Source organism: Pteropus alecto, unplaced genomic scaffold (assembly GCF_000325575.1).
Source record: "Pteropus alecto unplaced genomic scaffold, ASM32557v1 scaffold106, whole genome shotgun sequence".
Classification (NCBI taxonomy): Eukaryota; Metazoa; Chordata; class Mammalia; order Chiroptera; family Pteropodidae; genus Pteropus; species Pteropus alecto.
Genome location: NW_006442103.1, coordinates 17,364,839 through 17,377,253, shown reverse-complemented (window position 1 = coordinate 17,377,253; position 12,415 = coordinate 17,364,839). Strand labels below are relative to the sequence as shown.

Here is a 12,415-nt window from a genome sequence, read left to right as displayed (position 1 = left end):
AAAAAAAAAAAATCAAAATTCTTGCCCAGGAGAAATATATTTTCATGGACTCTACAGGTGTATCTTTTTATGCCGGGTCAGTCAGCTTTCAATCCCTAACCGATGAGACTGGACCAGGAAGCATGTAAGTAATAATAAACATCATAATTACAATGTACTTAGTAATGATCTGTACAGGGATTGGCTGTTACAAAATACCCTTCATGGGAGTTGGGCCTGGCTTGTTCCCCCCATCCCCCTGCCACACAGAATAGTCAAATAAATACTTGCTGAACGAATGGATAAAAGTCATTATAAACAACTCATTCTTATCACTATTCCTTAGTTCCAAGTGTATCTTTCCTGGGGCTGGACCGCAGCGATAAAGGCATGGGTTTGGAAAGGCGCTGGATTTGAATCCCGGCTCCATCGCTTATCTAATATGAAACAGACAAGTTTTAAAGTCTGTTTGGGCCTCATTACCCCATTTTCCAAAATGGAAAGTATAACATTACATGGGATCATTTTAAAAACCACATGAAGACGCTGTAAAGGATCTCTGGGCACAGGGATAGGGCACAAGAACCTTCGCAGCCTTTCCCCACACATTTTCTATGTAATTCTCATACAACCACTAAAGAAGCAAAGTAAATATGTAGTTTGAAGTCTGAAGAATCGTCTCCTGGATGATCAGTGATTGGTTCGGCCCCTAAATTAGGTTTCTCAGGATTCTACAGTCTTAGGACAGGGGACGCAGTGCTGGTGTGAGATCGAGGAAAAATGCTTTGAGACACGGAAAAGGGGAAGAGAATAACTGTGACAGAGTCTGTCCCTGGGCAGGAAGAAAGGACAGGTGTCAAGCTAAGCTACGGAGAGGTACGACAACGCTACGCAGCCAAGTGACCCCATTTTACAAGAAGATCCAACTGATAACTGCTGCAAGAAACATAACATCGACATTCGAAAAGCCCCAGGGACGTGTGGAAGCCGTTCAGGATTAACACGGGGGAGTTTTAGAACAACCTGTTGGGGACCAAGAAGCATGGCAAGAACACAGCTAAACAGAGAAGGCTTCTGTTCAGAGGGACGAACAGTGACAGATCCGCACATTTACCCTGTCAGACGAGGGGTACTGTCAGCAGGATGCTGAATGAAGGTAAATATGACCAAGGTAGACTTGCGAATCTTGACCTTGCAGGAAGGTATTTTTGCACAGGCATCGAAAGTGTTCAACATAAATGTGAAAGCTTTGTTTGGGTTTAAGCGTATGCGAGTTATATTGCTCGTGATCCAAAAGCGAGCACAAAAACGGAAAGCAACAGCGCAAAATTTTTTCATTGGGCAGCTAATCAAATAACAGAGTTTATCAGTTGGCAGGTTGAAATAAGGAAACCAAACAGTCTCTTTAAGAAGACGTTATGGAAACATTGTGGGTCACTCAGTCTTAAGGTTTCAAAAGCTCCTGCACATTAGATTTCACAGCTGCTCAGTTGAATTTGTTGTGTGTGTGAGAGAGAGGGAGATAGGGAGGGAGGAAGAGAGGGAGGGAGAAAGAATATATAAATGATTTAAGGACATCTTATCTGTATGCTCACAAGCATGAACTCTCTCCAGCTCTCTGCTAGCAAGGATGACTTGTAATTTAATGGCTTAACTGGTACAAGTCTCAGGGTAATCACTGATCAAATTCGCGTTGTTTTGTGTATATTTCTATAGGGAGCTGCATTCTTAGCCATACTGAGATTGTTGGTGATAACGGAATTATCCACAGCCATTTGGTCTCATCATACACAGTGATTTTTGCTTTTCCCTTACATAATGCCCCTCCTACAAATTACAGATTAGAAATTGAGACTTCTGAAAGAAATGTCAAAAAAGCCCCAGTGGAAGACTGTATCTAGTATCCTTAACTAGTAATAATGCAGGAAATAGAGTCATGGGTACCGCTTCCCAGCGTAAGCTAACATCGATTGCTTCGGATGGACATTTGTCACACTGTACGAGTAGCTGCAACTTGCACAAGGATTTCTGCAAGGGTTTCCAGGACTCTTTTACCCAGAAGCAGAAGACTTCGTGAAAGTAGACAATTTATCCCAAGATCAACAAAAAACTAATTACTAGGGCTAAACGGACCAAAAATACTAATCGAATTGTTGTTAATGTTCTTTTTAGTGTGCACGTGAGAAAATCTTTTCTTTTTAATATATCCTGAGTCATCAATTTTAACAAGGTTTAGTTGAACAAACTAGAATGGAACATTGTTTAAATGGTGTTTTGTATCAACTGAGTTTTTGGATTAGTGAAAAAAACACCCTGTGGAAATCTTACTATAGATTATAAACTGGTTACTCATCAGAAAATTTAAGAATAATGTTTCCATAGAAAATAATATGTATTGATTGGCCCACATAACTACTCAGCGCAATGTAACAATGGTTAAACATAAGAGAAAGCACTTTTATTAAATTCCTTTTCATGGTTTTGTAGCTGCAAATATTCAATAAGAATCATTACTCTTCTTTCTAGAACACAATTAAATATATATCATATTGTGACCATGACGATGACACGAACTTATTAAATTCGGTGTGCAAGCCCACTATAAGGAATGAGCCATACTTTACCTATAGAAAGGAGTCCTACAAAATCCTCTTAAGAAAATGGGGCGACCCTGTCATGCCTGTGACCCAGGGCATGGCTTCCGGAATTCCAGACTTACAGATACCAAAAGATGTACCTTCTGATAGGCCAGCAACATCGACACACAGAGAGAAAAGGACCCACATGGTTTCAGAAGCAGCAGGTAAATCCCAGTAGAGGTAGTCTGGGTAATTACTGATCTTAGTAAAGCTGATAATAAAATACTTCTGGCACCCTCCAGAATAAATTACAACCCTAGAGGCTTTACAAGTTTCCAGAAAGAAGTTAACTCTCAGGCCTTCGAATCTAGTTATAGTAACTATACATTAACAAGAACGTTTATGGGCATTAAACAACATTCCTTTTTACAGCTGTGAAAATAAAATTTGCCACATAAAATAAAAATGCAAAATAACTGTACGGAACCAGAAAAGTGCTAAGCACGTAGGTGAATGAAACCTTATGCCTGCAGGTGGAAATCTGACCACAGGGAGGAACAAAGCAGTAAAATTGACATTGTTTCCTTTGGCCATTAGGAATCAACATGTATACCAGGCTCTACAGTCAAGAAAATAAACATATCTAAAACTTGAGGAAACAAAAAATAACAGGGTCGCCCCATATGGCTTTGTTCCCCCACCCCCACCACCAAAGATGAAAACTTAAACATTTCTTGTAAGCTTGGACTCTAACAGAAACTTTGTTATTCTTTCTACACTTACTGCTATTCTTCTATAAAGTACAGTTTTCCCTCCTCCATCTTTTAAGTGTATTATATGGATTATGCTCCGTGTATGTGGCATAGATATTATATGGATTCCTTTCATATTCAATATGGTATAATACATTATGAAATCATTAACGCTTGTGACCAAAGCCTCATTTCAAAAGCAACAGACAAGCCTTAGCAGGAGGAAGATGGTTTTGAGCGCCATTTAGAGGAGAGTAAGAGGGTGGGGACAGACCCCAGAGGAACCCACGGGGAGCGGGGGATGCTGCTCAGCCCAGCGCCTAAACCTCCTTCCTCTCTGCTTCAACAGGCCCCCGGGCGGCTCCAGCTTAACGCCCCAGATCATCTCAGTTCTTGCAAAGAGTCCCCCTCCGCCCCGCCCAATTAAATTGGCTCTGCACTGGGCTTTCAGCTCCCAGGTCCCGAGTTTCGCGCAGCGAATCTTCTGGCAGTTCGCGGCCCCGCGAACATCTCGGCGCGGCGCGACCCACGTGTCCGCGAGGGGGCGCCAGAGACGCGTCGCCGGGGCGCGGGGGCCGCGGTGAGGGGCGCCGCGCGGTGCGTGGGTTTCCCGGATCCGCGCCGCCCAGGGGACTCGCGCCGAGGCCGAGGTGCTTCGCGTGGCGGTCGCCCGGGCTTCCGGGCGGTCACAGGCCGGCGGAAGCCCGCGCTGCCAGGCCTCGGGCACTGGCTGCGGACGCCCAGACACTCTGTCCCTCCGGCGGAGACCCCCACGGGCCCGACCGGGGAAACAAGCAGCCTCGGTCGGGCTTCTCGCGTCGACGGGGACGTCCCTCCAGCTTCCTGCCGGGCTGCGCAGGGGACAGCGACCGGAGGCGGCGCGTGGGAAGGGGTGAAGGAAGCGGGGGTCGGAAGATGGCGCGGCCGACGCGGAGGCGGAGATGGGGGGAGACGGAACCCGAGGGGAACCCCGAAGCCCCCACGTCCTGTCTTGGGACATCAGAGTCCCCGGGGCGGTGGGAAGAGGACAACCGAGAAGGAAAGGGACACTTCTTTTCCTGGCCGGCATTCTACCTCAGGCTGGAGCATCCAGTGATCGGGGGAGGTGACGGCCCTGCCCTGTCGCTGATCCCCAGGTGGCTTCGATCTCCTCCCCAAGGGACAAACCTGAAGAGACCGGCCTGGAGAACGTGAGCCCGGGCCTCGGGGCGTCCCGCAGGAGCCGCCCTCCGTCCGGGCCCGGGACCCAGCGACCCAGGAGGGAGGGACGCGCTGCCCGTTCCCGCGTCCCCCTCGGGGACTGTTTCAGGAGAGGAGGGCTGGGGTGCGCGTGCCGCCCGCGCTCTCGCCTCCTCGGGAGTCGGGTCCTCGACACCGGGTTCTCAGAGCGGCGCGGCCACACGGAGGTGGCAAACAGAGCCAAGGGGTCGCGCCCAGCGGCAGGCCACTGCCACCCCGGCGGCACGGTCACCTTCGACCTTCGAGAGTCCGCTGAGGGAGGAGCAAAGACCCCCAAAAGCTCACGCGGCCCCAAGAGACCCGGGAGCGCACAGCTCTCGGGATCCTCCCGGGTTGGGCCCCTGCCGCGTCGCTAGGCAACGACAGCAACGCAGGACAGGACTGCGGGATGGGGATGCGCGTGCCCGCGTTATAACCGGGAAAGGAGAGATCCCGTGGGACCCTTGAAGGCGGTGGCACTCGCGCACCCGCAGCTCAAGCACGCAAACCTTTAAACTAAACATTTCGAGTAAAAAATACTCAACGATAAGCACGAGTGTTAAACACAACTTAAAAAGTTCGACCCAAAAAGAATAAACATCTTACCTATTTTTAAACCAGAGAAATCAGGGGAGAGCGCGAACGCAGTCCCCCACTACCACAAATTATGCAGTCGAGTTTCCCACATTTGGGGAAATCGCAGGGGTCAGCACATCCGGAGTGCAATGGATAAGCCTCGCCCTGGGAAAACCACCTTCGTGATCCTGGTATCTCCCCTGCCAGGTAAGTATGAGTTGTCCGCACGCCGCCCCGCCACAGCCTCACGCGCCTCACACTGTACACCCACGGTCACTTTGCTCCCGCTCCCGCACCTCTCCTTCCCAATCCTCCAGCCCCTTCGTACAGTTCTTCTGATAAAATTCAAGCGACGCCCCTGGACTTTTTCCACAACCCGGGGAAGTCTACCGCGGGGAAAGAGACCCCTATTTGTCTGATTAGCATAAGGCACGCCCCACTCGTGACGTCTAGACCCGCTCCTGCCTTCCAACCCGCACTGCGCCGCGCGCCCTCATCCTTCCTCCCTCCCTGCCCAGCTGGCCAATGAGCGGGCCGGATGCTGGAGGGACAGGGACGTCGTGAACCCCGCCCGCTTGCGGAGCTGGGGGATCCGCCACGTGACAAAGACGCAAGTTTCTGACCAGCTTACCCTTCGTTCTGGGTTACACACCAAGGCTTTTTTAAGTAAAGAAAGACGTTGTAAAGCAATGTATACAAATTCTACCATTTGTACGAACAAAGTAAAACTATGCGTGTGATGTATAGACACCCAGATTCAGGTTACATCTCTGAGTACTGCTCGGCGTATTTTCTCTGCACTTCACACTTCTCATAGAATCTCAGGGACTATTTTTTCCTTTCCTCGCTCTAGACAATACAAAAAATGAAGATTCTGAAAAGTTACTGGCTAAAATAAGGGAAAGCAAGATGAGGTGTTGTTCGCAAGGTGAGGTTTTTTTGTTGTTTTCTCTCACGGACTGGGTTAGACCTGACAGCGGGGACGGGGCGGCGGGAGGAGGAAGCTGACGCAGTCCTCAGACCCGGCAGCAAGGAGGGGAGTAACGATCCCTGAGTGTTGTGGCACCATCAATTCTAAGACCCACGGAGCCAACTGAGATGAATTATGAGCCTTTATTTTCCGGCCGGCGACTGACTCTCTACCACGCAGGGTTCGAGGAGATCAGCCTCGAGCTCCCGAAAGAGGCAGCTTGTAAAGCCCAACCACATCCTAGTTAACGTCAAACAAGCAAGCAGGTTACAGAAGCAGAAGTCGGCCGTTAGCATATCTTTGCCCAGAACCACACCCTTAACGCTGAGGATGCCCTTGGGTTGAGGGCAAAGATGACGCTTCCGGGAAGTGAACTCAGCACCAAGGTGACACAGGGGGAACCCTCCTTTTTTCCTTCGCTCCTTCCTCCCTTCCCATCTCATCCTTCCCCTCTCCCAATTCTCCAGCCCTCCTCCTCTCCCTTCTCTCCCTCCTCTCCCTCCATTAGAAACAGACTGGCTGATTTCGGCTGTTTAAGCCACCTAGTGTATGGTACTTGTTATGGCAGCTTGAGCTAAGACACGGGGTTCTTCAGCCATTGGCCTAAGCAGCTTCTCCCACCCGGGCATTTCTGGGATCTGACCCAGTTTTGCTCATTTTCTGAAACTGGCTCTCACAACCCGCTTTCCCCTTAAGGCTGATCTGTGACTTTAGAATGAGGACTGCTGACCTGGCTTATGATTTCATAGGATCATTTACTACAGATAAGAATAACCCAGGATTTTCTTGGAGTTTTGAACAGATTTAACAAACATCACCCTAGAATGACCTGGGACAGCTGGATGGCTTCTGCAGGGTGTCTGTTCATTCACTTTAGCAGTAGTAAGGTCTGAGGGATCTAATAAACCCCGTACACATTCTGCGGGTTGTCTGTCTTAGGTCGACTGCTCAGGAGATACTTTTACATGTTTTAAGTGCTACATCAGGTATCTACCATTTTTTTCCTTCCATTTTCTATATGAGGCTCCTATCCAATTCTCCCCACAGGGCTCACCACGATTCTTATTGGAATTATGGTAAATTGGAAGACATTGATGGTCATAACGACCAATTTTTTTTAAAAAAGACTGATCTCTGTCACATAGAGGGAAAGAATATAATTGACAAAAAGTTAAATATTGTAGAATCCTCCTTTCAAAGCTATATATTTTTTACAACTATTTTTAAGGCACAGAGCTACTTTTGGACATTTCACAAAGGGTGAAATACAATAAAGGCTTTTAAGACTTTTCTGCAAAAGTAATTCGTGACTGGATCCCGGCCAGATCTGAGATTTATGATGTCATATGTTGTTGCTTTCATAAATGTTATGTATATAAAATGAATTTCTTATAAGTAATATTTGAGTTCTCCACTGATTGCTGATTATATTATCAATGCCTACCAGCCCTGGCAGCATTAGAGGGAAGAATTACTGGGATGATGGAATAACCACAGAGCAAGAGGTCCTCAAATTCTGCTACTTTGTCTTTAAGTGATACTTAACAGTTTCACTGACTTTCCACCCACTCTGCTCATTCTGCCAGGAAGTTCCTCTGTATTGACAGCCTGGTGAAAGCACCTAAACCGACTGTGAAAACATATGGCAAGGCCACACCATACACAGTGAAAGTAAGGCATTTCTGTAGTTCGGGCATGAGTCTGTGGATGCATCTTTTTGGTAGTGGTGGTGGTAGTCGTGGTGACTGTGGTTGCGGTTTTCGTCCTTGCTGTTCCAATGTTTTTAACTTTCTAGGAAATAACTGTTGCTCTTATGTTAATTCTGGAAGGCAAAAGAACAGAACTAAGAACTTTCCCCAGGGAATATTTTAAAATCTTTATGTCAGCATTTATGAAATGACTTACATACTTTTCAACCAAAGGTTCTTCATTAAAGTAAAATAAATGTATAATTTCGATTCAATGTTACAGGACAGTGTTTTTCATTTTCCGCCCACCTGCATGAGAAGCAATTGGGGTGCTTCTGTAAACAATGCAGGTTCTAGGGCCCTGTACCAACTAAATCTCTTGGGATTGGAGCCCACAAAGTAGCTTTTATAATCTCAACAGCTGGTTCTAAGGCATCCCCCATTTAAGAATCTCTATTTTTAGACTGGGGATTCTTACAAAATAATGAAGAAGGAAACCTTTTCTTTTAAACTTAGACTTTAAGCATGAAACGATGAACTTCTCAAAGACTGTTCGTCTTCTGTGTTCTTACACACTCGGCCTAGAGACTGGGGCAGAAATGGAAACAAAGCAGGTGAAGAAAAACTTTTTCTTTTTTATGCACATTATGCTTTAATAGCCACCAGAAAAACTGTTCATTTCCTCTCCCAGACCCCGTCCGCCAGCTATGTTGGCCTTCGATATGTCACTATAGCAACATATATAAATATGTGTCGTACATCTATACACACACACACACATTCTAAAGCACTGTGAAGACACGGACAAGGCCTTAGCACAACTAAGGGGGCCTCTCACGTGCCACCTAAAAGTGACCACTGGTCTGCTTTACACAAGACTTTCGATGGGCTTGGTCTGGCCATTAGTCCCCAGTTCCCCAGAGGGAAGTTAGGACGATAGAACGGGACAGCATAACTAGAGTGAGGTCAGCACACTTCGGAGATCATACAAGCGTAGAAATAGGAGGCGCGAGGCTGAGCGTGAGATGGGGTCTGGGAGGTCACCGCTCTCGCCGTGTGGGTTCAGAGAACTCGGTGCAGCAGTGGAGACGGACGCCGGGCCGGAGCGACCCAGCTGAACGGCCCAGGGCCAGGTGTGGCTCCGTGATCGGTGCTGGCCCAGCCCCAGCGTCCAGCGGGGCATCGCCGCTCCGTCGTGTTGGGACCACGCGCCCCGTCCGTGGGAAGCAGGGGCCTCCTCCCCGAGTGGACCTTTGAGGCAGTCGCTGGGGCGTGAGAACCTGCTGCGCTAGCCCCAGCCCGGGGATCGCGGGTCCTCTACAGACTAGCGCGCTTCGCTTAGCGCAGGCCCGGGCTGACGGGGTCCCAAAGCGCAGGGAAGGCTCGCTGCCTGTCACTGCCCACCAGGCAGTGACCGCGCCGCTGACCCCTTCTGGACCCCAGCGGGTGTGGGGGGCGGGGCCAGGTCTCAGCAGATAGCGAGCTGCGTGACAGGGGCGCGGGCCCATCCTTCCTGCTGTTTCAAGGACCTGTGGTGGCTCCGCTTCTTGCATGGCTCCTGGAAGGTAAGGGTCACGAGACTGGAGTGCCCGGCAGAGCCCTTAGGGATTTCACCTGGGGACAAAAATAAAACAAACCAAGTAAGGGTCTATTACCAGGCCCTGCGGGTGGCCGGCTGAGGCTGGAGTGAGAGCCGAGTGGTGACAGGAGCCAGGAGCATGACAAGAGCCTGTTAAGAGGCTGAGCTGAGGGATGGTCTGCGGTCGGGGGAGCAGCTGGTGCCGCCAGGTTAGAGGAAAGCTTCCTGCCACACGTGGGGTGACAGCCCTGCGCAGAGCCACCGCACACCCTACCGCTCCCTCGTCCGGGGCCAGTTCGCTCTCCAGTTCACTTTGGAGCAAAACGGTGGCTTTTGTGATCTCTTAGGAAAAGAAGTGCTTCGTGTGACGCATGCACATATAGAAACAGCCTGTCCTGGGGGGAGAGGACATTTCGCAGGGGAAATGTCCCCTGTTAAGTTTGTGTCCCATTTACTTATGGAGGAGAAAAAGGGGCCAAGTGAGCAGGGACCTCGGAGATCATCCAGGTGTAGTGCCACCTCTCACAGATGAGGGGCAGCAGGCTCACAGAGACGGAGGGGCCGGCCAAAGCCACATCACCAGTTAGTGACAAGCCTGGGACTAGAACCCAGGCCTCGGGCCCTTTCCAGTGGCCCAGAGGAAGCAGAGAGGGACCGTCCAAGCTGCGGGGAGCTGGCGGGGACAGGAGGCGGTGGGGTTACCTTTGCCGGGACAGGAATAAGGCTTTACAGAGGCAATCTTGTAACTGTTCTTCTAAAAAGGCTCAGGAAAGAGAGGAATGGTCGGAGAAAAACAAAAGGGAATTAGAAAAAAAAAAAAGCAGAGTCTAATCAGGACCCAACCCATTCTGACACTGGGAGCAACATCCTTAGAGGATTTACAATTTAGATTTTTCTAGGCGTGTGCTCAGTTGTTTATGGCAAAGCTTTTAAAATCCAGGTAAAGGTTTAGTTTCTGATTTTTAAGCCATTTCTAACACCTCAAGTTTTTCTTTAAAGTACTTGCCAGGGACGCGTTAGTGTTTTAAGTAACTGTAGAGAATCCCTGCCATCCACGTAAAATCTTTCTCTGTATATTTCGGTCTTTATGTATTATCAATTCTCTTGGGTCAATAAGACCCAACGTTTTTCTTTTGTGATGTTGCTTAAAATAAAAAGATACAGCAAAATAAAATTGCTGTTTTCAGCCCAACAGAATGCAGTGAAGCTCATTTATTAAGTTGTGTTTTGCTTTTATTCTTTTCCATGAAGTAGTATAGAAAATGCCAGAACACATAACTGGCCTTGGGATCCCTTTACTGAAAGCGAATTCAGAAGCCGACTCCCACGTGTCCTCTGGCCTTCAAGGATCAAGAAGAGGGGTAAGTGGATTAAAGAGAGGGGAGGATGGCCAGGTGAGGGTGAACGGGGTGTCAGTGGGGAGCTGCCTGGGGCGGGGAAGCCGAGGGGATGGGGTCGGGGAGGATGCTTGTTGAGGACTGGTGCCCCTACAGGTGGGCCAGAAACTGTGTTCTGGAAGGTGGGAGCAGGTCGAGGGTCACCTGCAGACTCTGACGACAAATGGTGGTGCGTTTGGGGCAGGATCTGTGGCCCTGACTGGTAACACTGGTTTCCTTACCTCCAAATTAGTCCTTGCCTTCTTCAAGACATCATGTGTCCTGGTCACTAAAACGACAAAACAGCCCCCGAACACGGAATTTACCAACTGGGGCCATCCTTGCCTGGGTATGTGTTCTGAGGTGTGTCAGCCCGGACCTCCTGCTGCCCCCATGTCCCCCTCCGTCCGCATTCACAATTCCTCATGGCACAGTAGGTTCAGGGACATCACCCCAGTCTCCCGGGTCCCCTAGCCTATGTGGTCACACTGTCCATCCATAGCACCGTGGGGCATCCGGACCCCCCCTCCCCAACCCCTGCCCCATTCTCGGGCTTGGGGGCACCCACACTGGCTGAAGATGAACTGCTCCAGGCTCTCCTTCTGCTGCGTGGCGCTCTGCAGACGCTCGGCTGTGCTCTGCAGGAGACCCTCCTGTCGGGACAGCTTGGTTCTCAGCTCCAGAAGTTCCCTTCGCACGGCCTCTCCCTGGGGACCAGGAACAGACACCTTGTCAACGGGCAGAAGTGCTCGTGGCGCTTTAGAATCTAAAATAAGACTACAATGTTCTCAACCATTTCTAGACGGGATTTCCTCCACGAAGCCTGTAAAACCCTCCAGCTTAGGAGGACGCCTCCGGGTGGGAGCCCCGAGCAGTGGGCACAGGGTCACGGTCCCGCTGCCCAAGAGAACCCGACTCCTGGCCACTGAGGCTTCTGGCTGTGGACAAGAGCTCGGATTTCGTGCTGGAGCCAGTTCTATCACTCGGCATGGCGAGTAAGACCTGGAACTTAGGGATATTATTCTTGGGGAGACAGGGCTGGCCCGAGACAGCCTGCAGTGTTGTAAAAACCTGTGCCAACCTCAAGACGACAAAACACCCCGTCTCTCGGAATTAGCATATTTGGGTCCCATAAGGTGTCAGCGTGAGTCTGGAGCTAGAAGCCCTGAGGGGACCCTGACAGCCGCCTGTCCGAGGTACCACCAACCAGAGGGCAGGCCTGAGAGCGCCGGGGGTGGCGGATCCCCCCACGTGGATTTAAGTGATGTGGTGGATTCCAGCCGGTGGCTGAAAGAGCCTGGCTGTCTCATGGTGACATTCCGTGGTCCCGCTTTGACAGTGGGGACCTGGGGTGGGGGCGGGGGCAGGTGGTGCTGCTTTAACATGTCCCTGAAGTTGAGCTCAGCCCAACTTTAGACAATTAAAGACCCTGGACGTCTGTGGTCACCAGGGCTCTCGTGTCTCTGCCCTTATCCTGATTTCTTATCCTGGGGGTCGGGGCAGGGGTGGAGGAGGAGAGAGGATGGAGTCAGAACGTCACTGAAAGCAGCCACCATGGCGAGAGGTCTCCCCCAGGGACACTCCTTTAGGGACCTGCAGACCTGCGGGCGGGAGGAGCAGGGCGGTGACCGGGGGCGGAGCGGGTAAAGGACGCCGGCCTCTCACCGCTTCGCCGCCGGAGCCGGAGCCGGAGCCGGA

At 50.2% G+C, this 12,415-nt stretch overlaps 1 protein-coding gene and 1 non-coding gene across 2 annotated transcripts in view; both read right to left on the bottom strand.

Annotated features, from left to right (window-relative positions):
• Positions 1-5,155: 5,155 nt before the first annotated feature.
• LOC112469165 lies at positions 5,156-5,319 on the bottom strand. Its single transcript, XR_003042487.1, has one exon. It is a non-coding gene; the product is annotated as a U1 spliceosomal RNA (small nuclear RNA).
• Positions 5,320-8,356: 3,037 nt separating this feature from the next.
• Positions 8,357-12,415, bottom strand: part of LOC112486183 (myomegalin) — a 4,963-nt gene continuing 904 nt past the window's right edge. Inside the window, exons 3-5 of the mRNA XM_025052301.1 lie at positions 11,286-11,483; positions 10,960-11,006; positions 8,357-9,376 (exon numbers count right to left, since the gene is read on the bottom strand). Of these exons, the coding sequence (XP_024908069.1) occupies positions 9,335-9,376; positions 10,960-11,006; positions 11,286-11,483 (287 nt within the window). The 3' untranslated portion in view covers positions 8,357-9,334. The remainder of the gene's footprint in view (positions 9,377-10,959; positions 11,007-11,285; positions 11,484-12,415) is intronic.